This window comes from Corvus hawaiiensis, chromosome 4, assembly GCF_020740725.1.
Source record: "Corvus hawaiiensis isolate bCorHaw1 chromosome 4, bCorHaw1.pri.cur, whole genome shotgun sequence".
Lineage (NCBI taxonomy): Eukaryota > Metazoa > Chordata > Aves > Passeriformes > Corvidae > Corvus > Corvus hawaiiensis.
The window spans coordinates 41,184,843-41,212,414 of record NC_063216.1 but is presented as its reverse complement, the minus strand read 5'-3'; the positions used below and the strand labels follow the sequence as shown (position 1 = coordinate 41,212,414).

The window sequence follows — 27,572 nt, the reverse complement described above, 5'->3', positions numbered from 1 at the left end:
TAATAGACAAAGGTGCATTTTCCTGTGGAATTTCGCAGTGAGTTTAAGCACATGCCAGGGCTTTCTTAATGCAGCCTCTTGATACATTGCCTGGGTCACCACATATGTGACCTGTGCTGTAACAGTAAAAAAATTTGTGACAGGGTGCTTCTTCCATATAGCTCTACTGTCAGGAGAGTCACCTTGCTTTAACAGGAATTTTTCTGAATCCACGTTGAATTTGGTATAGCAGATCTGTTCCTAACAGCCCTACTGTGAATACAGTCAGGTTGCTGGGGAGACCAGTAGGTGTGTATTTGTGCTTAGTGCTTTTCATGGGGGGAAAAAAAAAGGGCACAATGTTTTAAAGTAAATTCTGTGTGAATTGAGCTATACTTCAGGAATTCAGTGGAAATTTGCTCGCTTTTTCTATTCATAAGATAATTTCTAGCAAATGAGACATTTTATAACAGTATCCATTGTTTCATAATCTGTTCATTGCATCTCTCATAAAAATATGCATGTTTACATTGTTTCATATTGTTGCCAGTTAATTTGTGTTTTCTATCCATGTTCGATTTGCATTCATTAACTCATAGTTTGCTGGTAAGTGTATTCTTTCTATACATATTCAAAGAAATTCTTTAATTCAATTTCTCTGTTTCTTCTCATACAGTCTCACAGCCAGATATGCAACTCAGTCTAATCACAGTGGAATTGCAACCAGTCAAAAAAAGGCTTCTAGGTCAGTTAAATACCTCTAATTTATTGCTTGTTAGTGATACTCAAGCAAGTATATGCCCATTGATATTTTATCCTTTGGACTTAAGCAGACACTAAACAATGTGTAAATTTTTTATGTGTGCAAGCTTTGCGATGGTGAGCTTTGCCACAGAAAAGCCTTGTATTAATTGGCTTTTGGCCAGTTGGCTGATTTGTACCATATATTAGCAATATTTCTGGTTGTTATGTATCCTGCATCTTTGTATTCTGCATGTAAAATATTGGATGTGAAGGATTAGTTGGTGATTTTAGTGCTCTGTTCTTTCTGGCTCAATTCCTGACTTTAGTCATGAGTGAAAAGAAGTTTGGGAGTCCACCTCAGTTCCCACTAGATGTTTTGCAAATATAACAAACCAACCTGAAAGTTTGGGTTCACAGAGTTGAGTTAATGCAGAAGCAAAATAGAGCAGAAAAAAAGAATGACTTCCAAGACTTCTGCTCCATCAAGAGTAGCCTGCACACAGTCCCCATGAATGAGAGGCTTTGTTTTAGCAGTGAATTTGACAGAGCTGTGTGTAGGAGCTGACTTGTTTCAGATTTTGTCAGTATTTTTAGTCTGTCATTTCCATGAGCACTAAAATCTACAAGCCAGATTGTAGAAAAAAGAAGCTGAGGTCTAAAGCTTACTCTTTTTTCTAGCTTTCTTTTTTTTTTTTTTTTTTTTTTTGGGGTGTGGGGGGGAATAATCAACATGTTCATTAATTATACCTTTGCTGTACAGTTCATTGGTGAGACCAATGAACTCTAAATTGCATCATCTACAATAAAGATTGCGTTTCTCAGTACGGAACACTAACACAATGCGAGTTGCTGGTGATAGCTTGAAAGGAGCTACACCACGGTCCGGTTGCTTCGCACCTGCATTTATAGGTCTTTGTTTTCCTTATTGCTGATGCTCCTGTCTTGTCCACATTCAACATGTCAAGGTTAACAGTCTTATTGTCTAATACTTTAAATCTGTGGCAGTGTTTCCGAAGCCTGTTCAGAGGTATGTGACTTGTCCCTTATTTGTTATACTCTTCTTTGCATTTCCTTAGCTGCTTAACATGATTCTGCAAGAGCAATTTAAAACCTGAATTCAATTAAAAAAGTCAGCAAATGAAGTAAACTGGAAAGTGTGTAGAGAAAATGACCTCATGCATAATGTGCTCATTGTGGCAAGTTCTTGAATTCTGGCATGCAGAATATATGCAGAACTATTTTGTATTTTAACAGAACAGATGAGTTTCTAGTGTTGCACATGCCTTTTCATTGTTTTTGTCATTACCTCTGACAAATGATCTCAGGGCTCTTACTGCCTGTCAAATTAGGGTAATGAGAAGGAGAAAATGGATTTTTAAGTTTGTTTGAGTGCGTTCTTCAGGGAACAGAAGATCACTCGAATTCATGGGTCACGGTAAAGGTTAGCATGCGTACAGCTGCAGAGCAGAGACAGTCTGCTCTGGGCTCGGCGCAGAGACTAGCAGCGCAGGCTGGCGGCCAGAATGAGACATAAAAATAATTAGTGGATTAGTTCTCTGAGGTTTAAACTGGTAAAGAAAGAGAATATGGATCTGTTTACATATGTTTGCAAATGAAAATAAAATTATTTGAACATTTCTGTTATGCCAGTATATTAAACAAACAAAAAAAACTTTGGAAGAAATCAACTGTTTTTTACTTCTTTGTAATGTGATTTTGTTCCTTCCTTCTGATGCTGCTCTTTCATAATAAAGTGAAACTAACAGAATTTGATAACTCTGGTATAATTTGCACTGCCATTATTCAAATCATTCCAATAAGCAAGAAACAGAATAGAGATGCTCTTCTCCTATGGCCAAAGTCTATGACTGATTTGAACAGTTAATTTTGTCTAAGAAATAACAGAACTGGAAAGGATTGGGGGTGCCCACAAAGGTGCTTCGGAAAGTTTGAAGTAAGCATGTAATTAAGGTATTTTACAGCATAAAAGAGATTTAAAAAGATGCAGGCTTACACATGCCAGAAACAAGAATCTACATTTTTTTCCTTAGCATAGCCACACAGTAAGGTTCAGATGGTGGCAGCAGATACTAAGAAATGTGCTGTATAGTCTACATTATGTACTTCCATCTGAAAGGTATAAATGCATCTGTATCATCTAGATAAAAATAAGTATTTTCAATATTTTCCATTTAAAATAGTAAGGTGGAAGTATTTTAGGCAATAGCCTTCTGAAAAATAACTGAAGAAGATAACTAAAAAGACAGCTTTTATGCTAAACACAGCTGTGAAACATTTATTAGAGATACAAAATATTTCTCAACTATGTATTGCTGTGCTTTCTAATCGATCTTTTTAATACTTGCTCTTCAAAAGTGACAGATTTTAATAAAGATTGATATTGCACTTTAATATTTGTTAGGGTGAATCTGTTTTAGCAATGTTAACGGCAAATGCAAAGCATCTTCTTATATGTCTTGTGACTCTAGAAAGTATCTTTTTCCCTTTTGTGTGCGTAAAGATAAGCTTTTATTTTCATTTGTGGAGTCTAACTAATTTGAATCTTCCTGCTCGTTGTTGCTTACGATTCATTGGGTTTAATTGGTCTAAAACTGTGATCTGATATTTGCATACTGTCTCCACTATATGCTTCATTTCATAAAATGAACTGATTTCTCACTGATTTCTCACTAAATTTTTTCACCATTCCAGGCTTCCAGGACCCTCAAGGGTGCCAGCTGCAGGCAGCAGTACCAAGGTCCAGGGAGCTTCCAATTTAAATCGGAGAAGTCAGAGCTTTAACAGCATTGACAAAAACAAGCCTCCACAATATGCAAATGGAAATGAAAAAGGTAAGGGATTAAGGTTACTAAGTTTACTCTTCATAACACACAAGAAGGGTAAAAAAAACATCCACAAGGGTCAAAGAAGTGAATATAGTATTTAGACTTGGTAATGAAGACCTATGGAAATTGGGGTCTGAATTAGGACTTGTGGTTCAGTTGGGATTTAAGTTCAGATGTGAACACTTTCAAGACATCATAATTATATTGTATTCATCTTTGATGGAAGTATCACAGGGTGACTTTTACAAAGTAAAAGTTAATCCATATTGGATGCCTATAATCTTATTCCAAATTCAAATCTACTCTTACCCAAAGGAATACTGCCATCATTTTCAGGGGACTTTGCATCTTAGCCTCTAATGGAGAAGAATCATAATATTATATTTGCACCAGAATGTTACATGTATCTATTCTTTCAGAATCTTACCTAGTGTGTGTATAATACTGAACAAAGTATTGAAAATTAAGTCAAGTGAAATGAAATTTTGCAGGGATTTGGAGCAGCCATTGCGACAATGAACTGAGTACCCTGGGTCCTTTTGTTTCTCTCACCCTGACTCTCTTTTTCCGGAAAATGTGCCTCTTCAGGCTTTATCTCAAAAAGAATAATGCAAAAATGCAGCTTTCTGAGTTGTGTAACTAATCTATCCCCTTCCTCCCCTTCTTTCTCCCTTTGTGTAATGAACAGCATTTTATTCATATCTCTGGGTTAGAATCCAGTTGAAAATGATACAATATACATAGTACCCGGTTGCATCCTTGGGGTCTGTGGGAGGAACAAGTATGCAGTGAATGTTCTTCATCCAAGCAACAGGCAGCTATCCAGATTTTTTTTACAAAATTCTGATGAACACGCTTTGCCCCTAGCTGTATCTGAAGATATAAAACCATCCTTTCAATAGTTATTTCTTTATTTTTACTATCAGGATTGAATGTTTCACATAGTTCTATAGTGGGTTTTATTTTACCAAGGACTTGTTTGTTTCAAGACATCCAGGCTAAAACTAGAAAGAGATCAGAGTGAAAACTGAGCACACACTGTATAGTTCACAAATACAATAGTGAAGTAGATGTGGCTGCTTGAGTGAAGGTATGTACAGCAGTTTAGGTTTTAGAATTGCTTCATAATGTTGACATGTTTGTTACTGAAATATGTGAGAATGAAATGATTCAAGGTGAGACGTGCTTGTAGATACTGATATTCTTAGCTCATTACTTGGAAACTGTCTTTTGACTGCTAAGGTTTGCATTGCGTTGTACATTTATGTGACTTTTTGCATGATGTATTTCTTTACTTCCCCATTTCTTTACAGCAGAGAATGAGAACCTTGATGAGGTTTTTAGTGAAGTCATCACTTGCAAGAGGATAAGGGGGTGGCTTTTTTTGTAAAGTCAATTAATTTTACAGAAAATATAAGATGTAATGTTGCATATCTACAGACTACTGTATTTGAGATGTTTCCATCTGTTATTTTTTTTTCCTATCAAAACAGCAGAATGCATGAAAAAACATTAATTTGCATGATAATCAAAGATAAATACAAGTTTGTTTTAAGGTATAAAGCAGAAAATTAGAGAAAATTACTTTTGTAAGTGCAAGGATAGCAAAGTGATAATCTTTCATAATATCCTAAAAGAACACAAGAGCCTGTGTTTGAGTACACTGTGCTGCTACTTTGCCTAAAGAGAAAATCAACTGTACCTTGCTATATTTTAAATTTAGTCATTATAGTGACTAATTTTTGAATATTAAAATGAGATTTCCAGGTACTTTTTTGATATTTTTAAAAGTATTTTAGGATGTTCTGTAACCTGAGATTTTTGAAGAATTTGTTTAGAAACAAACTTCAACCCTTACTATAGCAATAATATAAACCCTCTCTTTTTAAAAAATAGTGTCATCATACAGTAACAAACTGATTTTTCCTTACAGTGCAGCACAAGTAATAGACCTTATATGTCAATTTTTGTTTCTGATGCAGATGCTTGGAGCAAGATAACTTTAACAGCTTTTTTTTTAATAGATGCACAGTCCATATGCCCTAATTTCTGAGACAAAAAAATTACTTGTGCTAGGTAAATAGCTGTTAGATGTTGGGACCTCCAAACCTCTTCAAGGTCAGACCACTGTTGTTACATTTTTCTCTGTTGTACACCTTCTTGTATGTGCTATAAGGAGACCTCAGAAAACATATACAGTATAAGATTTTTTTTTAAATCCAGTTATAGGTAGTACTTGTAATCCATTCCTGCATAACACGGTCACTCAGTCACAGTGGGGAATGGATATGTAGTCACAGAGTTAAAGGAGACCTGAAGGTCATCCCAAAGAAGATGTGAAATCAGTCTCTTATTTAGTATTCCATTATTTAGTCTTTCTTTGATATGATCTCCTTTGAACGTTGCTTAGGGAGTAGTTCAACACAGTCAGAAACCTGGCTCCCCTGAGCAAATGCAGGTTTGCTCTTTGCAAAGCAGAGCCCAGTTTCCACCGACTGACGCGGTCCATTGTGTGACACAGGTGTATAGTGACAATTGTGTATAGTTCTGGTTAAGTCAGAAACACAGAATGCACCAAAACATTAAACAAGCCATTAGCTGAAACTTGTTTGTGGAGCTTTAGTGAAATTGTTTTTTATTTTTGCTGGACTTTGCAGCTCACTGCTCGATTTCAAAGAACATGCCTGCTTTTCAGACGTCAGATTTATCTGCCTCTGACTTAATAACATAAAGATAGAAATAAAACTAGGAAAATTAAACTATTTAAATGAAGTTATTATTCAGATTGCTATTAGGTGGTGGAAAAGCAGCACATTTTGAGTACAGCAAAGATATAATGTTCTAATTCATGCCACATTTTTAAAACAAATCTTTAGCCCTTAGATCTGAGAAACAGTGTATTTGAGCACTGGTAAAGGTCTCTATGTCATGGGGTTTTATTGTCACCTTTTCAATATAATTTAATGATAAATAAAATGGTGTTTGTGTTTTCTCCAAACTCAGTTTTAACAGTATTTCGTTATTTTGCCCATACTAACTCTGAGAAACTCTGCCCTGGAACTCTATTGTGTGATGATGCAAATTGTTGCTCATCTCTGGCCAGTATGTACATCTATAATTAGTTGGTGTATGTTTGTTTTGATGCCACTATTTTTCCAGGTGTCCTCTTGTGCTGCTAAGGGGTAGCTACATTCTCACGGAAAGCTAGAAAGGGAGAGTTGAATAAGCGGAATTCTTTTAATTTCACTAGATAGACCTCCCATTCCTTCAAATATCCTTATAGCAACCCCTTGCAACTTTTCCATTTTCTACTAACCTTTTTTATTGTGAGTGACTAAAAGTGGATGATCTGCCTGCCTGAATATTTAGATTATTATACCTAACTTTGCTGCAGTGGAGGAGCTGTTGTTACAGAGGTTGTCTTCTCCAGCAGCACAGCACACAGTAAAGGCCGCAGAAGACAAAGGAGGTTGATTATGTACTGGGCCCAAGTTCAACTCTTCACATGTCTATTTGTTCAACAGCCTATGAAAAGTGGATTTGAAAATGTCCATTTGATCATCGTGGTCTTGCTGGGTTCTGGTAGGATTTCCCTTTTTGCACTGATCACCTGGGGATGTTTCTGCTGTGCTTTTACAGTGGAGGTTGAGCTCTGAAGCACTGAGTTCTCAAGCAGAATGCAAAACCGTTTTCACCAGAAGCTGACTGTGCATCTCAGGAATAAGGGGTTAAGCCTGAAATAGAAGACTGACTTCTTGTAAAATTTAGTTTACAGAAATAAGAAATCCTTGTCATAGGTTGGGTTCACTCTGTCTCAAAATCACCACAAGGTGGGGACAGGTTTCATGTAATGAACAGCTAAAGCCAAGCCCAACTGAACATGCAGAAAGCAGTTAATTGTGTGCAGCTTCAAGTAATTCATTTGTACTGGAAGTGAGGGGGAAATAGATCTTTTAATTCCGTATTTTTAAACATACAGACAGGTTGTCAATATTTCTTGAGAGCATGCAGTTCACATTCCTTGCAGAAACATTAAGGATGCCCTTTTAATTGAAGATTAATGGCAAGCTAAAGTTCTCTGTAATTTTTTGTTGCTGTTTATGGTTTGTGACATAGGGATCAAACAAATACCAGTGGGTCCGGGAACCTGTATTTTTTTGCTATATATGTAGCAGAACAAGCTGTTGATGAAACAGTAAATACTCTTCTTTTTACATTTTTCCCCTTAATGAGTTTAGTATTATACAGCTGGAAATATGGCAAGGCAGGCATTCTTCTTTTTAATCAGAACACTTCTTGGTTTTTTTGTTTGGGTTTTTTTTTTGTTTTTTTTTTTTTTTTTGTAGTTAAACTAATAGCCTGAAGCCATAAATATGTAACAAAACTAATAAAACAGAATGTAGTGGCATCCCACTGTTCACAAATTGTTACATGTACTCTGCATTAGCATTGCATATTCTTATGGTGAATTGTTCTTCTGCAAAATTACTGGTTTAGCTTAAGATCCCAATCCTCCTGTGTATTTAGGGCTAGCTTAATGCAAGACAAGATGTGTGCAAGTGCACACCCACTTCTGAGCTATCAGCCCTGTGGCTGATTCCTGGTATAAATTAAGAAAGCCTGAGGGCTGCAGTAATTTCCAACAGCTGTGGTTGGCCCCAGGCTTTCTTACAGCATCTGAGGCTCACTAGACAAGAGCAGGGGCCCAGCCATAATTCCTGCCTTGGTCCCAAGGGATCAGCTATGCAGCTGCCCACCAAAGGTGCTCTGTGCTGCAACCTGGAGCCTGGGGAATATTCTGTAACTTCACCTGTCACAAAAAATACTCTGAAGCAAGCCTCACCAGTGAATGTTTTCTTGCTTAGAACAGGACTCGGTAGAGCTGCTTGAAACCTTTTGTGAAGGAGGAATGAGCTCATTTACAGAATGACAGAATGGGTCAGGTTGGAAGGGACCACAGTGGGTCATCTGGTGCAACCCCCCTGCTCAAGCAGGGTCATCTCACAACACATTGAACATGGTTGCATCCAGATGGTTTTTGAATATCTCGAGTGAGGGAGACTTCATAGCCTCTCTGGGCAGTCTGTTCCAGTGCTCAGTCACCCACACAGTAAAGAAGTTCTTCCACATATTTGGGTGGAACTTTGCATGCATCAGGGTCTGCCTGTTGTGTCTTGTCCAATTGCTGGCACCACTGAGGAAAGCCTGACTTGATACCCTCCTTCCAGATACTTGTATACATTGATGAGGTCCCCTCCCAGTCGTCTCTTCTGGAGGCTGAACAGGCCCAACTCTCCCAGTCTATTCTTGTAAGAAAGATGCTCCAGTCCCTTCATCAACCTTTTTTGCCCATGTAGCACTGTGGCATTTGCATACCAGGCTGAGGAGTACACAAAAAACCCTGGGCAGATGGAATTATATAGCATCTATAAAGGTGGAGGTGATTGGCTTAATGGAACTAGTTGTTAATAGGGTTAAACAAGTAAAAATGTTACATGTTGTCATGTTATTTTTGCTCAGATTTTTTTTTTTTATATTTTTGAACTAGAACTTCTTAATGCTATCCAGAGCAGTAAATTTTGCTATGTTTGCATTCTCTTGTTAAAGGAAAACCAGGTTCCCTTTCAGTATTCTCAAAATTCTGCCTTTCTTGAATGCATTAGCAGCCTTCAGACTTCCAGATGGGTAGTTGAATCTTTACTTGAGGTTTAGGACTGAGACTGCAAAAATGGAAATGATGCATAATTTCATACTCTGTGCTGAAGGGACAAATGTCCTCAGCGTTCTAAGATCTGATTCAGACAGGGGAGCCCCAAGGTATGATATACTATGTGTGTATGCCAGGCATCAAGCACTCCTTTTGTCATTACACAAACTGTATTTGCACTGCATGTTTCATGGGCTTTTTGTAGTACAGAATTCAGTATACTATAGGCAGGCTTACATCTAAATCATTGACAGTCTCAATGCTGAATAGCAAGACAAGATAGCGCCACTAAAAGAAAATACATCAGCTGCTGAAATAGCTATGTACCACATGATTTGATTGCCATTACCACTCCATTTCTCTGGTGCTCCGGGAGTGATGGTGTTTATACACTCAGATATGTCTTGGGAATCTGAACTTCATACAGAAGATCTTAACCCTTTCATGCATTGGTTTGTTTTGCTTAATAAGGCTAGATGACGAAAATCACACCTATTTACTGGCATCGTTTGATTATTGCAGAGGGAGCCTTGTTCTCATTCATTCTGAAGATTCACTGAAGTCCTGGGTGACATAAATGTACTGAATGTGCCAGAGCCTTCTGTACCTACCTGAGTTCAGACCCAAACCAGCTATCATTGCTGTACCCGTGCAGATGATATATCACTATAACTTTCAAGTACTGACACCAGTGAAATTGTTGGTAAATTTTTTTCCCACCTATGAAGGTGTACTGGGAAAAGTTCCTGAAGTGAGCTGCTAAATATTGTTAACAGTACTTAAAACTAAAAAATGTATAGTCACCTGTCTTTTTTGCTTTTATGAATATTGATTTTATCCATTTAATTTCAGTATTACTCAGTCCTCCTCCTTTTCCCCAAAACCTTGGTTTTCTAGCACTAAACATCAAACCCATCTTTGTCCAGTTTTGGTTTTCTGCCAGAATTGCAGCATTCTTTTTTTCTTCTATGTCTCAGTGTTTTGTTATCAACAGGTGATTGGAAGAATTTCTTCATTACATATTAAAAGTAAAATCTTAAACTGGAAGGTTTGATTTTTATAATGAAATTGATGTAATGAAGGTGTTTCTGAGGCTTTCTTGGGCTTGTGGAAGTATTAAACCACACCATCATAATGGAGGATGTTGCGGTGGCAAAGTCCACTTTACACTCCCCACGTTGCTTTGAAAGTGGTCTCTCAGTAAACCTCTGTGCTATAAAGTTCTCCCTTTACCAAGATTCCACAGGTTACTGACTCTCTCCCCCCTCCCATCCCTTCTCCCATTGGCCCCTGTTACATCACTCACCCTTGCCTCTGCCCCCTAGCGCTCAGACCATTGGCTTCTGATGCTGTGCCCGGCCTTGGGACCCTTAGAGAGAAAACCACACTCAGGTTTTGTTCTTGGTTCTTTGTCCCTGCTTCCTTTGAGTGTGTTGGACCCCTGTCACTACTTTGTCTCCGGTTCGTGCACAGACTGTGTGTGTGTGAGCGGCTGTTCGCAACCACCTGCGAAGGTGAGGTGGTGTGCACGCATGGGTGCTGGCAGAGTGCTGCCTAAGCGTCTCCACGAGGGACCCTGTGGAAAAAAACGCGGCATCGATCCACCAAAGCCCTCCTTCCACAGGAGGAAAGATAGGTGTTTTCTGTTGGCATCCTTCATGTTCTATGCACATATAAATTATGTTTATTATAGATCACATGTAAGCGTGTCTTAAATGCCAGGGGAGTAGGACATCACCTTCAAGCAGGTGATGGGAGAGTAACTATACCATTATGGTTTTTTTCTGTTTTTTAAGCAGATTCACCAAAAGGCCCTCACCCCTCTGCAGGCATGAATGGAAATGTGCAGCATCCCACCAGCACCGGGCAGCAGCCGGTCTCTGCCATACCCTCTCCAAGTGCCAGCAAGCCTTGGCGCAGCAAATCCATGAATGTCAAACACAGTGCGACCTCTACCATGCTGTCTGTGAAGCAGCCCAGTCCCGCAACCTCCCCTACTCCAACTTCAGACAGGCTCAAGCCACCCCCTTCTGAAGGCGTTAAGCCCCCTTCTTCTGGTCAAAAATCTATGCTGGAAAAATTCAAGCTGGTTAATGCTAGGACTGCTCTGAGACCTCCTTTGTCACTGAGCTCAGGACCCAGTGACAGTGGGAGAGAGGATGACAACTTTTCAGAGTGTGGTGAAATGGATGTCTTAAGTGGTGGGGTGAACGGCGGCGGCTCCACAAGTAGCAGTCCCAAAGTATCACCGAAGTTAACCCCTCCGAAAGCTGGCAGCAAAAATCTCAGCAATAAAAAGTCTTTGCTACAGCCAAAGGACAAAGAGGAAAAGAACAGGGACAAAAACAAAGTTTGCACTGAGAAAGCAGTCAAGGAAGAGAAGGATCAGGTCACTGAATCATCTACAAAGAAGAGCTCAAAAATTGCAAGCTTAATCCCAAAGGGAAGCAAGACAACAGCAGCCAAGAAAGAAAATTTAGTATCATCTTCTAGTGGGATCCCAAAACCTGGATCAAAGGTGCCAACAGCAAAACAGAGCACTTCCTCCGCATGCACAGGGAGTAAGGAGGTTGAAAAACTGAGGACTACAAAAGGAAACCAGTCCCAATCAACACCAAAATCTCAGCTTAGTGAGAAGGCTTCTCCTTCCTCTGGTCTTGCTTCTTCTGAAGGGAAAGAACCAAGTGCTGCTCTCACCCCAGGATCTTCTGCAGCTCTGTCAGCCTCGATGGCTGCAGGCAGTGGCCAGGGCACAGGAAATGGTGTAGTCCAGCTTCCTCAGCAACAGCAATACAGCCACCCCAACACTGCCACGGTAGCTCCTTTCATTTATAGGTAAGATCATGGAGGAAAATTGGGTTTGTGCTACTATTTAGGAAAGAGAGCTAAAAGGGATAAAGTAATGGCGGATCACGCTGTTATCCACCAGTTTCTGTCACAGCATCATGCCAATGTTTTCCTAATATTATTTTTTAATAAATATTACTGTATGAACAATTTTGTACAAGAGCTCTGAGTCTTTACCTTGTACAAAAGCAATCCACTGCAAATATTTGCCATTTTAAATTCAGGGTGTTTTGATTAGAAATACAGATCACATGGTACATTCTTTGTGCTGCTTTTGAAAGGTCACGGCTGAGTCAGGTTTCTAGTGTGAATATTCTTGTTTGCATTCTAAGAACCTCAACATCTATTTGCTGATATTAGATAATATTTGCTTAGAACTCACCGTTCTCCTAAAAGATCATAAAATAAACTCTTGTTGTTTTCAGAATGTGTAGCAGTACTGGTGGATAGCTGAAGAAAAACCATACACAAACTTTTACAAGTATTCAAAAATATTTCAACAGTTTGTGTAGACAGAAAATGTTGGTGTTTCCAGTTCTTTTCCTGTTTAGTTTTCTACATGAGTTAGGTGTAAATCAACTTCCTGGAGGCAGTTAATTTTTACAGGCAATAGTAAGTCTTCAGATGGCCAAGGCTCTGGAAAAGAATGAACAGTTAAATGTATCAACATTTCTCTGAATTTATTTTGTTATATGATAGAGCAGTTGAGGAGAAGCTGGGAGATTTCATTGTTGTACAACTCAGAAGATAGAAAAAGTGTAGAAAGATTGACGGTGATTTGAATAATGTTTTCAGATGTCAGATGTCAGAGCTGTTGGAGGGCTTTAGCTACAGTTGTGGGTAAATTTAACATCTGATAAAATGACAAATACATTACTAAGCAAAATACACTGCCAGTTTTTGTTAGTGAGTAGTACTCTCGATAATCTTGGCTAAAGATTAAAGAGGTGATGAAGTAGGCTCTGAGGAAGTACATATATCATTACACACAACTAAACATAGCTTCAAAACCAATTTGGATGACTGATAAGTTCAGGAAATCATATGGGAGGAAGAAAAGGCTCAGTATGGGTTATACTTATTCTAATATGCAGCGAAGCCTCTTGAGCTTCAATTAGATGTATCAGTGGATGCACTTAATATGCATGTGACTATCTGGAATAACCTCAGTGATACAGAGGATATGTAGTGTGGTACACGGGACAGCCTGCATATGTGTTAGGGTGCATATATAAGGAGAGAGAAAAAGGAGCTATGCTTTGCCTTCAGATGTGTGTGCTCTTTAATGGCTATTTTACTACATATTGATGCCATTTCATTGCGTGATAGAGATGTCTTAGTGTTGTTTTAAGCTTCGTCTTGAAGCAAACTGTATTCTGAATTTTAAAGGGTGATAGAAGTATGCATCTTCCAGTAAAATTCGTTACTAATAATTGTCTCTTTGCTTCAAACAAACAGCAAAGGAGACCGCATTTGAAGTTAAATCTCACATGAAAATAAAATTCTCAGAGCCAGTGTCTGATCTCAAAAAATGCCACAAACCCAGAGTAAAGACTGACTTTGATCAGGTTGCTTCAGTATGTATCTCTCTAACTCTGTGCAGAATCTAACTCAAAAATACACAGTAACTAAATTTCTCAAAAATCTCGAGGGCTTTGTAATACCACACAATGATTTCACAGAAAAATATAAATATAACCAAGGATAAAATATCCAAATTTTCAAAGTTGGCATATTTATTTCTATGGATATATGGTAAGTGGAAATGAGCAAGAGCTGGGGTACTGTATTTACATTTTTTGTTCTTCAACATAATTGTTTTCAAAGCAGTTACCACAATTAATACACAGAATATTCAGGTGTGCTTTGTAAGAGTTGTATATGAGCTAGTAAACAATGATTACCATTTAGACTAACAGGGTTTTTTGCCAGCTACAAGGAATATCTAGGCTCTGTGAGTTTGTACTGCAGTCCTTGTAAAAAAAGTCAACAAAATTTAGTAAATATACAGTGTTTTTTATCCAGAGTTCCTCAGAATCTTGTAATATACTTGTGTCATCTATTTAGACTGCTAGCACAAGCATAAGTAAGCTGGTGCTTTCTCTGATTTGCTGCTGATACCTGCAGATACCACATATTTTGAAATATTTTTTTGTTAACCAAAAGGATAGATTTGAGGAAAAGGAAGATTTGTAAGGAAAAGGAAGTATTCCAAGGAGGTTTTTTTGAGATTGCCATGTATTTTCTTTAAGTAAGTAATGCAAACCTGAAAGAGTTATTAACAACCATGTTTTCAAGAAGTCTATATTTTTATTAATGGACAGTAGATAGAAAATACTGTTTTACTGGGAGGTTCTCAAGTGGCATATTGCGCTACTCAGCTTTGCAGTCTTGGTCCTTTGCCCCATCTGATATCACGTTGTATTTTTATTCCTCTTAAACACCTGACATCAAAATTCTTATGGGATTATTACTTCTCTTCAAAGATTAACAGCAACAGTCAGAGTTGCATTTGAGATAATCTAAATGGGTATAATTTAAATTCTTCCATTCTGCCAGAAAGTGATCATTTATTTTCAAATGTGGCTGTGAATATATTATTTACAGTCCCGTATGTGTCCCCTCTGAAGTTGACCGCAGGGTCCAACTGATACATGATTGAAGTAGATGTAATTTATTTGCCAGAAAGCTTGATAAGAGAGATACAGTAGGAAGGCATAAGAGACCATATAATTGTTTAAAGTACACCAGCCACTGCTTAAAATTACACGTTCTTCTACTTAGACAGAATTGTAGGAGGATGGAAATTGTGCCATTTTCCTGAGTCCCTTAAACTTGTATTGAAATTAGCCTTAGAATTTAGCTGTGTTCCTAGTAGTGCTTAAATTTCAAATGGAGAAGAGTAACCCAGAAGTTTAGTACCTAGTAGGCTACAGTGAAAATGGGAGGAGAAAGGTACATTGATGAAAACAAAACAAGAAATCCTTCTGAATTTCAGGAGAACATTGGGTTATAACTGGATGCATGTACTGCACTTCAGCTTTATTTTACTGACTCCTCCAGTAACCAGTGTGAGAGCTTAGTAGGTCTCTTTTCCATGGCTCAAATATAGAATCTGAAGCTCTCAAATCCCAGGGGCTGTAGTGCTCAGGAATTGCTTACTGCCTTAAATGCTGAAAGTATAGAAATTGCTGCAGAGAATTAGCTGACCACTCATCATCCTGAGCTGCACTTCTATGTTCTGCATTGCTTAAATTTCCATTTTCCATCTGAATTTTAGTTTGATGATAACAACATCTGGGAGAAGTTTCAACAGTGTCTGAATTGCAGTCTTGCAGAGATATTATTGTAGTGTTAATGCTGGACTACAAACACCAATTTGGCACTTCTTTTGTCCCTGCAGAGTAAGAAACTGGTACCTTCATCTACCTAATAGGTTGGTGTAGGTAAGATGTTGCCAGGCTCTTCTCTGAAATGCAGGGTGAGAGGATAAGAGGTAACAGATGCAAGTTACAGCAGGGAGGTGCTCGTTGAAAGTTAGAAAAATATGGTTTTACCTTGAGGTTGGTGAAATACTTAGTGCAGGCTGTGGAGCAAGGTGGAATCTCTGTCCTTGGGCATGTCCAAGATCCAGCAAATCAAGGCTCTGAGCAACTTAATGTAACCAGGCCTGCTTTAAGAAAGTCATTGGACCAGATGGCAACTAGAACATCTTTCTGATCTAAATTACTTAATGATTCTGTAAGGACTAAAGTATTCAATAGATAGGGCAGAAAAAGGAAATATCAGTGTAATAAATAAGCATGTTACTGGGTAGTAAAATTTTCCTCCCAACTCCTTTATTACGTGGTGATTAACACAATTCTTTTACTAGGCCATAGCTTCAAGGGTGTGCAGGAGCTTCAGAGCAGTGACAGATAGGAAGGAGGATATAATCTGGTTGTATCTCTGGAATCACAGTGAAATGCAGCTCCAGATGCCTGTTCAGGATGTCTTCATACAGGCTTAGGGAAAAAAAATATATACTACTCTTCAAGGATCCTGCAAACATAGCATGTGCAGGGTTCCTTGAAGCCACATTTATCCAGTTTAATGACCAGAAGCTACTTCTGTGTCACTGATTGTGGAGCTGAAACTAAGTTTACAGTAAAAAATATTCCGTCAGTTAATTGTGTTTGTTAATAATAGATTATGCTGCTAAACATACTTTCTTCAATAAAGTGAGGACTCAGAGTCATACTGCAGTGCTTTATTGATTCCGGTTATTTACATTGCTGCTGTGAAAATAAAGCAACAATCACTACCAAAGTTTTGCAGTTGTAGGTAGTGCTAAACATTGTCACTCACCAGTTTTACTTGTAACAAATACATGGTCTTTAGAAAAATCCTCCCATTTTTCCATGATTGATTTTCAAGTAATTGTGCAAGAAAAGTTTCCATTGTAGAGGTTTTAGTTTAAGAGATGGGAAGAAGCATAATAAGTGAAGAAATCATTGTAAACACATATTTGATTAATGCTGAGTTAAAAGATTAGCTTGATAAATCATCTGCGTTCTGTTTATGGTCTGAAGTTATTCTTTTAAATTGCTGTACAGACAGTGTGGCTTTATTCCTTTGACTAAACAGTAAAATGCAGCATAAAAGACGAAAAGAAATATTCTGTTCAGGCTTCTGTAACTGGCAGCCCTACAAACCCTTTCATAAACCAACTAAATTTAAACTGGTTAAAACCCACTACTACAATGGGAAGGTTCCTGCAGAAACTCACTCATAACATTTTTAGAAATTGTTTGCGTCCTACATGATAATGTTGCATCCATTTATTACTTTATTGATATTGTCCTTTGACTTAAAAAGGTGTTTTCCCTCTCTTTGATTGCTCTTTTTAAATATGTGAGGCAATAATCCCATTCCCTTCCTTCTCTTTTGTGAGGCTAGACCAAATCAACTCTTTCTGGTTTTGTTTTCTGGTTTTTTTTAAGAAGGGTTTCTTCTTCCCCATGAGCATCCCAGTAGCCCTTCCTTGCATCTGTTCCCAATTTAACTCACAATTCTTGAACATGGGTAATTGAACTGCTCATATTGCAGACGTGGTCCTGCCAGTCTGTTACACTGACAGTGATACACATTCAAGACAGCTGCATCTCAAAGAGATGTTGGAAAAATGCCATCATATTCATCTGATATCTTTTGGAATGTCAACTTAAAAGCAAACAAATCTTTGATGTTATCTCTGTTTATCTAAGGTTGGCTATTTTGTTAGAGACAGGAAATGACTGACTGCGTTAGAGACCACTTATTAAGTAGTGTTTCAAATTCTGTTCTTAATTACCCTGTACAGGCTCATTTTAATCAGAATGAATGAGCTTGTGCAGGTCTGATTGAAAGAAGGATTTGTCCCATTAAGTGAGTTTGATACTCTTACAAATAGGTAGCATGTAACTCAGTGAGTTGGGGATAAATATATTCTCTGATTGCCATGATTAAAATAGAAACAGATTGTCTTGTTTTCATGAAGGTTTCCTAAATTAACCTTCACTGTAGATGCACTGCACTGGAAGAAATATCACTGGGCTGGCTTTAACTAAACTGAAATTCTTTTCCCTTTTCTTGATATCAAGAGAGATGCAAGAATTTAATTATTTTTAAGGCACTGGGTTGTGAATAGGTAGAGGATAGAGGATCATTCATTAAGGCCAGTGTGCAAGGTTAATGAGAAGATCACTTAATTTTCTGTTTACTTTCTTTGAGCTTAATCTGTGCTGTACTCCTGCAGAGATCACTTGACTCGTTCACAGGATTAATATGTCCCACAGAAAGGCTGTTAAAGCCGAAAGTATAGGAGAAGTTGAACCTCACAATTTCATTTCCCGTTTTTCAAAAATTATAAGAGGCATTTATATGCTTGGTCGAATGTCACAACCCATAACAGGCCCACAGCAACACAACTTGAAGTTTTAGGTACCCAGTGTGCACCTGGGCCTCCTTGTTCCCCAAGACCCCCAAAATCATACACGATTTTACTTGGAAGTCTTTCATCCCTAGGCTAATCTTTCACCATTCTCAGTGCCTCTGGGCTAAGCTTGACTCCAGAGGTAATCAGAGCCTTGGCCATCATGCATGAAAAGGCTGGTCTGGTGTGGAAGTGCTGGCAGCCAGCAAGCCCCTGGAGACCTTCTGGAAAAAGAGCTTGTGAGAGACCTGCTCCCTGCTCCCTCCTTGGTGTATCTCCATCACAGCTGCCCAAGGGCTGGTGCTTTCTAGTCCATCTGTACCAGAACAAATAACCAGTTTTCTCAAGTAAGCAGAACTTAGGTTGCTGTGAAATCCATAGTCCTCCATAAGATTTCTGTTATTTCCTCAGACAATTAAAATTTTGAAGATTTAAAGCCCTTTGGGAAAGCAAGCAGGACTGTGGAATTTCAGAGTGTGTTCACTGCAGAAGGATAGAGTGAGCTTTTTTTTACTTGAGACTCTTCTCTCAAGCATCAAATGTAAAACTACATTCAAGGTTGGCAGGACATGGTTAACCTTGCAGTATGTGCCGAGCTTGTGTTTCCAGTGTGTGTGACAGACAAGTACCAAAAATAGTTTTTATAGAGCAGTTGTCTGTTTCCAGCATCTCAAAAGTACAAAACTTGATAAGAAAGGCAATGCATCTGATCAGGCATAATTTGTATTTCTATTTCTGAGTTGAATGGTTCTAATGAATGGATGCCACCATGTCAGGACTTGTGCTATCTTTGTGCAGATATCTGTTTCCTCATCTACTGTCATGAATTACTGAAAAAATCTATTTAGTAAGTAACTTTAAAGAAAATATTAACTGGAAATTTATTTCATAAAATAAGTTGCTATAAAATTATTTTGAGAGATAAGTAACTGTTTTTATGAGTTTTATTTATAAAATACAGATTCATTGCACAGTTAAATGTTTCTGTTTTCAGTTTAGTTAGTCATTGGAAACACTCTATGGTAAATTTTGAAAATTGAACTATAAATGTCCCATTTTAAAACTAGGATATAAATATTTACCAGTCTTTTAATAAATCAGAGAAGGGACTGCTATTCATGTCAGGAAACCTGGAAGAACTTAAGCTCTAAGTGAAGATCTTTTAAAATTTTATTTCAAAAAAATACATCTTTAGATGTATTCTTTTACTGTATACACATGGTGGTACATGCTGATATTTGATGACATCATAGTTCAGTAGTTCCAGTGTAAACTACATACTACAGCTGTTCCTTAAGAAGAGGCAATAAGCGTGTGAGGTATTTTTTATTTTAATCAATGTGCTCATGTATTTCTTGCTATTTACCTTCATACAACAGAAAGTAACTCTACTCAACAAAGCATTCCCATTATAATTTATCATTGATATTCAAAGAAAGATACCCTCAAAGAAAATAAGAGCTATTTGTCAGAAAGTTAGTAGAAAAACTTGTATTATCCCATTCCCTGGAGTTATATAAGGGGCATTATCAAAACAAGCTGCACACAGATTTAAATATCTGGGCCATATTTCCATCCAGCCTTGCATAAGCTTTTTCCCACATGGCCTTTCTCACTTAATATTTCATCAATTACAAGCTTTTATTTCCTTTATGTATGTGCAGGGATGTGACTTAACCAATGTAAATGGATTCTGACTAGATCTGGTTGACAAATCCTGCAAAAAAATAAGTGGGGGAAAAAATGGCTTCAAATTTCACAGCTACAAGTTGTTCCTGCAGAGAGAGAGAGAGAAACCCTAGTTGCTTGTACATTTGTGTAGCTGGACTTACACTAGCATAATAAGAATGTGACAAAAATGATATTTTCACCCTATAGTGGTATGATTCTAGATGGAGCTGCAAGTAGTACTTTTTTCTATGAATACATGAATGATAGATAATAATAATCTATCTTTTTGCTTGATTTCAGAACTCTCTCAGAAAATGACAGTACCTCTTTACCACCTGCTGACTCCTGTACCAGTCCTACTAAAATGGATTTGTCATTTAGTAAGACTGCCAAACAGTGCCTAGAGGAGATATCTGGTGAGTAACAGTAAGTCAGGAGAAGACTGTGAACTTCTTTATTTACATCTGTTTCTTACCAGGAGCTTTGTGATGGGTTGAAATAATACTTCTGACCTCTAATCATGAGTGATATTAAATACACAGAAAATTTAGGTCATGCATATTTAGTGCTTCAAATCCATGGTTATCTATTTGAACTGGTTCCTTCTGTTAAAATACCCTCTTTGTCATTTTTCAGAAACTGTGCTTTCACAAGACAGGGTTTCATGTAATTGTTATTTTATTTAATCATACTGAATGTTCCAAGAGGAGCAGTGGAAAGTCAACTTCAGAATGTTTAACACTCTCATTTAATAACATCAAATTAAATCATAACATCAGAACTGAGATATAAGTTACATAAGATATATGTTGCTTTTATAAATGAATCTGTATTGAGAAAACAAGCAAGTCCTTACTATTGTACCTGACTTGTAAGCTGCTGCTAGAGCTAAGCTGCTAAAGGTTGTGTTCTGGAATTCCTTGCAAACATGGATTAAAGTCCTTACTAGGTTACAATGGTGAAGGGATGGGCTATTTTACTCGTATTGGAATAATTCCTTTGAAGTCAAAAGAGCCATGCTGAGTTACATCAGCACAGGATCTGGCCATGACTGCCTATGGATGCAAAAAGCAAAGTGTGCCACCATCTCAGCAAGACTAAACTGCACTGCAAGGTTGTGTACAAGTTGTTCCAAAGGGACTCTTTGCAAGAGCTGTTACTTGGGAGTCTCAGGATTTATTTTTGCTGTTGTCTTGTTTTGGTTTTCATTAGCATCCTTACTCTTACAATTTTACAAAAGGTGATATCCTATCCCACTGGTTTTACCTATAGTTTTGCCCTTTTGCTCCAAACTTTTAACATTTAAATGGATTTGTAATGAGTCATGTGGTTCTTCTCACACAGGATATAACTCACTTAAAGCACTAATTTGACACATCAGTCTAAAATTATCTCTCTGCCAGAAGGGAAATCAGATGCCCAAGCTTTATGGGGACTGTCTTGACATTTAACTGACTCATACTGAAAAAGGTTTTGTCCTGGTTTGTCTCAGCCCCTTTGGAAGTTTTCTAACATCCTTTATTTGCACAGCCAGCTTCTGTGATAAATATGTCACTCTGAAGCATGGTGTAATGTTCCTTGGAGGTGATGCATACCTGTAAAAGTATAAAATTATTTTTAATTACTCGAGAAATCAGACTCCTTTGTCTAACATACATAAAGAGTTTAATTGAAACATTTGCCACAAATCAAAAGATGCTTCAAGGAATCATCCAGAGACATGCTAGAAAAATCCCAAGCAATTCAATACTTGCTGAAATGATCAAACAGAATATCATATCTGATGGCCTTTTACTGTTTTGAACAGCATCAAAAAGAAAAAAAATACAGAAAGAAAACTAGACACCAGAGATGTTCCTAATCTGATTATTTAGACTCTGGTGTTAGCCCTTGATTGGCCTAACAGGCTGTAAAGCAGAACCACTGGGAAAATGTGGTCAGTGATTTGCTGTGTACGTAGGGAAACAGAGGTGTGTCACTTGTATTTAACTGTTAGCAGCAAAAGGAATAAACAGATCAAGTACTGTATTTGCTGAATAATTAATTGTCTGCATGGGTGAACTATCACCAAGTCATTCGTGATGCTGTTACTGAATCTGCATGGATAAAAGCTCATGTGATAGTTGCTTAGAGGAGTATTCCATGATGGATTAGCCATGAGAAGGGACAATTGCGTTCTTTTACTTAAGAGCATCTTTATTCTGGTATGATCAAGGGATTACACCAGTAGTAGAAAAGAGATAGGCAAGGTCAATTTCTGTGGTCTGGTCACTTATTTTCAGGGTATTAAGCAATGAATCCAGTTTCTTTCATTTTGATATTACCTTCTTCCTAAAATCATCAACTGTTGCTATGGATGGGCATCATCTTGATTACTACCTTGATCTTTTGAAGCTTGGTAGCCACTAAACTAGCACAATATGTTTGTAAACAGTAAGGATCAGTAAGGATAATGCAAAAGAGTGAACATCTGTGGAAATCACTAAACAGCTTGGAGGAGTGCATTCATAAAGCACTGTCCTACCAGTATTTTGTTCCTGCTTCATTAATCGTTATTATTTTTAAAGTGCCACATATTTAGAATTAAGGCTGACATGCTCAGGACTAGAATATCTTGGCCAATATCGTCGTATAAACTGTTTCTCTACTTTCTGAATATTTACACATTCCTGTTTGTTATTGCATCTTGGCTGAAGATTACTGCTCCCATAACCAGCCAAGCTGACCGTATTAAAACTCCTAATCCACTTTGGAGCAATATCAACCAAATGAACCTAAACTGATGCTTTTAAGCATGTCTGGTTCAAGACTTCTCCATAATATAAGCAAAAGTTGGATGCAGAAAAAATAATCTCAAAAATGATTTAGGAGTGGTTGGCCAGGCACCACTCCTTGTATAGTTCAGGAACCAAACCCAAGTTAATTTCCTTGCTGTAGTGGTAAAAAGTCATTGCTCTGCTTTCTGTGTCCAGCAAGGCAGTTCACATCCTTTTGCTACCATCTCAGCAGTGGTGATGGGAAAGTAGAAAGTAAAGCAACAATATGTAGAAGTAGTTTCCAGCTCTCCTCTGCTGTGTCTTCTTCCTCCAAGGGAGCTGGTTAGCTTTATAGCCTCTCCTGTCTTCCAACTCAGAGCTGGTGAAAGGTAAAATCAGAGCTCAAGCCGCTTGTATCCTACTCGCTACTTTGCAAGTGATTACTTGGTTTTACCTGCACAGCCATGAGAAGAGAATAGTGCTGGAAGGCAAGGGAGGTGGGGAGGCTGGTGTAGGCATGGACTCACAAGTGTGGCCCTGATAAACTGGACACCCTCTTTATTTTTACGTTGTCATCAATAATCTGCTGCTCTTGGTGAATATATACATGGCTTATGCCTAAAACCAGTTCTGCATCTTGGTAGAGCCATTGTAAATCTGTTCCTATGTCTCTGGTGGGATTTTGTTCTAGATGTGATCTGAAGTGCTTGAGACTTTTCCCTACTTTATTTTTTCCCTTTTGAATACTCCACAGCTCATCAGAGCAGCCCCAGGTGTTTCCACAGTGCACATGCAGATCAGCCGTAGAGCACGCGCAGAGCAGTTTTCAGGCTTATGCATGCCCTGAATCCCCTCTGTGTGCACAGCACCAGTGACACATGTACTCCCGCTGAATGAGCCCTGTTTGTAGGCATCAGACACCTGTGGAGTGGTTCTGGTGTGTTCTGTGTATGGTAGGCTTGTTGCTCACGTGGCACACAGGTGTACAGACCTCTGTCTGGGAAATCTCAGATAGAGGTCTGGGAGACCTAAATAAGGAACAATTCTGCATTCAAGTATGAACACAATTTCTTGCATGAACTTCATGTACCAATTGCCTCAACAAGGCTACTCAGTATCTATCCACTTGGTTTCTGCAAAACTGCAATATACCTTTATAAACAGGATTATAAAATGAGAATGAAAAGAAAGGCTAATAAAATAGTCCAATTTGGTTGTTGTTATTCATGATATGGCTGGGAACAAGTTGTTCAGACTTTCTTAACAAGTATTTCTTCTTAAAGTAGCTGTGACATTTATCACTTTCTGCAGTAAGTTTATTGGAGTAAGTTCTGCAGTAAGTTAATTAGTTAATTAGTTAATTAGTTAATAATCCATTGTAAACTGTACATGCTGGTAAACTACAAAGTATTATTTTATTATATCAGTGATAGCATTTGGCTTTAACAAGGGCTGGCATGTTCAAAGAGCTTAATGCAAAGTGTTTGGTTAAGTAATTATTCATGAATTTATAAATATTGACTAATTATTAAAAATCTGAGAGATGAAGCAGAAATGAAACAGTACTTTTAAAAGTTATAGGCCTATCTCAATGTCAGGATTAGCATAAAAACATTCAAATTTTAATATTTTATGTTTATTGTGCTTATTTTTTTGCTCTGTGAAAGAAATAGCTAATTAATACATTCAGGAATAGTTTACATTTTTTTTCAAGTAAGCTTAGCTGAAGAGATGCATAATCTTATGCATTTCCAGATATATTACATAATTCATTTTTAGGGTTTTAAACTACCCATTGAGACTTCAAAGAAAGTCTTATCTGACAGCTAAATTTGCCCAAAGATTTTTAGTTCTTAAAATAATTTTTATAATTCCTGTTATGGCAGAGACAGTAAATACAAAGTAGTATGTTTCGCTGACTGTGATGGCTTCAGGAAGTTCCCTAAGCTGTTCTTGATGTAAACATATTCCTGCTTGATGAGTGGAGAACACACTGAATTGCAAGGTAGTTGGGGAATAATGCTGTCTTGACATTTGCTCTCCTCTTGTCTCCTATACTTTCTTCTAGCTTAGAAAGATGTATTTTTTGTTGCTATATCTCAACATTTTAAAATGGAGAGGCGAGCTTTAGAAAGTTATTTTTCAATCAATAAACCTGAGAATTTTCCACATTGCAATTTTATGTTTTGTCAAATGACACCCTGTAGAGAGATGTTGTAAAGTACAAGGATAAATCCAGTGTTCTTTCTATGAGCACTTGGTCCAAGATAAATAGGTGTCTGTTGTATCTGAGGATGATCACAATGGCATGTCTACCAAGTGAGGCAATAGGATTAATGGGAGAAGAGTTCATATAACTTTATAATTAAGAGATGTAGCAAAATGTTCATACACAGGAAGGCTGAATGAAGGTTGTGTGATGAGCCTCAGTACATCTCTATAAAAGCATTTGATTCATTGTGTTTTTAATGTATTTTGAAATGAGGCAGGTGAATGCTGCAGCTGCCAGCTACCCTCACATGACTCTTACACAGTCCAGGCATCATTCCCTTTTCAGTATGATGGTCTGTGACCTGTGTGCTGCTGAAGCTGGGCTGCAATGAACAGCTCCGTTGGGAGATGGAACAGGTCAGCAGAAACACTGAGACCCACTGGGTTGGCCAGGATGCAGCTGTGCTGAGAGACACGTCCAGCCTGGAGTTGTGTGGCACCTACTGCCAGCACCATATGTGAGGTTTGGTGTGCCTCATTGGGTGAACATTTTTTGTCCCCTGCCATAAATTCTTCTGCTCCCAGCCAGAAAGAGGACTGACTATACCTGTCCAATTCTGGCAGTCTTCTATCTGGTCTCTCATGTTGGAGCTGGGCAGCCATGCCATGCACTGCTTCCCTAGCAGAGCAATGCTGAGCACTAGGGGCATGCCCTGCCCATGGAGCTTGCTGAGGCCAGCTGCAGCTCTGCAGTAATGACTGCTGTATGTGACCATGCACACTGGGAGCGTGGATGGAGGCAGAGCAGGTACACATCTGCCCACAGCTGACCATGGAGACAAGTCACTGCCTGCAGATGTTGGAGCATGAAAGAGCACGTGGGGCAGTTACCATTCATGGATTTGGAATGTCAGGGAGAGATTCAGACTTGCTCTTTATGGTAGGAAAAGAGCCTGTTCTCTTGATTCCAAGACAATCTCCAAAAGAACTTTTACATCACAGGGCCAAATCATGGAATCACAGAATAGCCTTAGCTGGACCCAAAAGGATCATCAAGTCCAGCTCTTAAGTGAATGGCCCATACAGAAATAGGATCCATGACCTTGGCATTATTAGCACTGTGCTCTGACCAACTGAGCTAAAAATCACTATCCTTCCTGTTGATTCAAAACATAGCAACTGAGAATACCAATTTGAGTATAAATCTAGGATATAAAAGAAATTAATGTGAAAAGAGTGAGACTACCCTTCATTTTTCAAATTCTCTGTTGTCAATACATCCCTGTGAGGTCTTTCTAAGAACCACAGCTTAGTCAGGCATGTTGGACAGGCTGGGACAGCTGCATGGCACTGTCAGTGCACACCAGCACAGGAGTGTGCAGGCAGTGCTGGAGCTCTGGGACAACACCAGCACCACACCAGCTCTGAGATAACATCAGCACCCACACCACACTCGGCTCTGCTGCAGGCAGGCACCAGCACGTTCATAAAACCCTTCTAAGCGCCCATATGTCACTGCAAGTGGCAAACCCTGGGAGTAAACACAGCAGTCTCATCTTTTGTTTCCATGCAGAAAAAGTGGCAGGTGTTTAATATTTGGGACAGTTTTGTACTCAGGCAGACAGACCATTTCTCTTGTCTTCTCTTTGATTGTGTGGGCTAGGTGGGGATGGGAGCAGTACCTCCTCTTGATGTGGAACATGTCTTTCTAGGAATTCGTCAGTGCTTTAATATAGAAAACCACCATTACTTTAGACTACTGATTTTTTTCTAGGTTATTCTGTGTTTCTGCGAGTTATCTAGGAAGAAATGTACCTTTCCTTTAAAATTTCCAAGAATTTTCCCCTGTGTATCTTCAAAGACTATAAACTGAACCAGTGAAAAGCAAGAAATACACTGAGGCTTCTGTTAACATCTGTTTATTCATACAGGAAATCTGTGAACAGCTTGTAATTCTTAGGGTGGCATTTTTAAAGGTTATTTGCCTGTCAAGGTTTCTCAGGTAGAGACTTGAGATGAGCGTATTTTCACACTGACAAAAGCTGTTTATTTTTATACAGCAATTTCATTATTTGTAGATTTCTACATAATGTTTTGTGAAATTAATTTCCCCTAGATAAAAAGTTTGTATCTAAAAAAATTATAATTAAATTCAGCTATTTCTTTGTTCATTTGTCCATTTCTGGGACTAATATATTTTTCTTTGTGAGAAAAGGCATACATTTAAACCAAAGTCTTCTTCCTCTCTGGATAATGAATTTAAAAATAGCATTCAAAATTGCTGAACTTAGTTCAGACACAATACCGATTTGCTTTATAAAAAAATTACTCTTCCATTAATAGGTTTTCTTCAGAATATTGTGAAACAATGATTTTTTAACAGGTTTTTAATTCTATACTAGCCTCTGAATCTCACAGAGGTGCAAACAGGGTAGCTTTCTAAGGAGAAAGAAATTAAATATTTCCTTTTATGAATCATCTTACCAGACAAATACTGTTCCGAGTCTTATCTTACGATTTTAAATGATACTTTTTTATTTAGGGCAGAAATTGCAAGACTGGAGGTCCTTTTGCAAGTCTGCTTTTAGCTTCCTGCATAGGGAGTAACAGGGATATGGAAGAAATAGTTTTTCATCCTTACCTTTTGGGGAGAAAAATAGGATTTTACCATGAGCTAGATCAGTTACTGTAGCATCCCATTCAGGTGAAGCTGTGTCTTGAAACCTGTGGCACTGTAAAGTGGGCAGAGGCTTCTGTGTCTCTGGTTTAATTCACCAGGATGTTTGCTGCCATGGCAGCCAGCAGCATTCACTGCAGTAGCAGAGAAGAGTCATATATCTGGTAATGCAGGTTGAATA

General features: G+C 38.2%; 1 protein-coding gene across 10 annotated transcripts in view; it reads left to right on the top strand.

Moving 5' to 3' along the window:
- NAV3 (neuron navigator 3) overlaps nt 1-27,572 on the top strand; it is a 531,757-nt gene that overhangs the window by 388,976 nt on the left and 115,209 nt on the right. For 7 of the 10 annotated variants that reach the window (XM_048300218.1, XM_048300219.1, XM_048300214.1 and 4 more), the window contains 4 exons: nt 656-724; nt 3,436-3,575; nt 11,073-12,111; nt 20,048-20,163. In XM_048300218.1, coding sequence (XP_048156175.1) covers nt 656-724; nt 3,436-3,575; nt 11,073-12,111; nt 20,048-20,163 — 1,364 coding nt within the window. Of the gene's footprint in view, nt 1-655; nt 725-3,435; nt 3,576-4,562; nt 4,660-11,072; nt 12,112-20,047; nt 20,164-27,572 lie in introns of those variants that run through there. The other 3 variants (XM_048300215.1, XM_048300217.1, XM_048300223.1) reach the window with 3 other exon arrangements.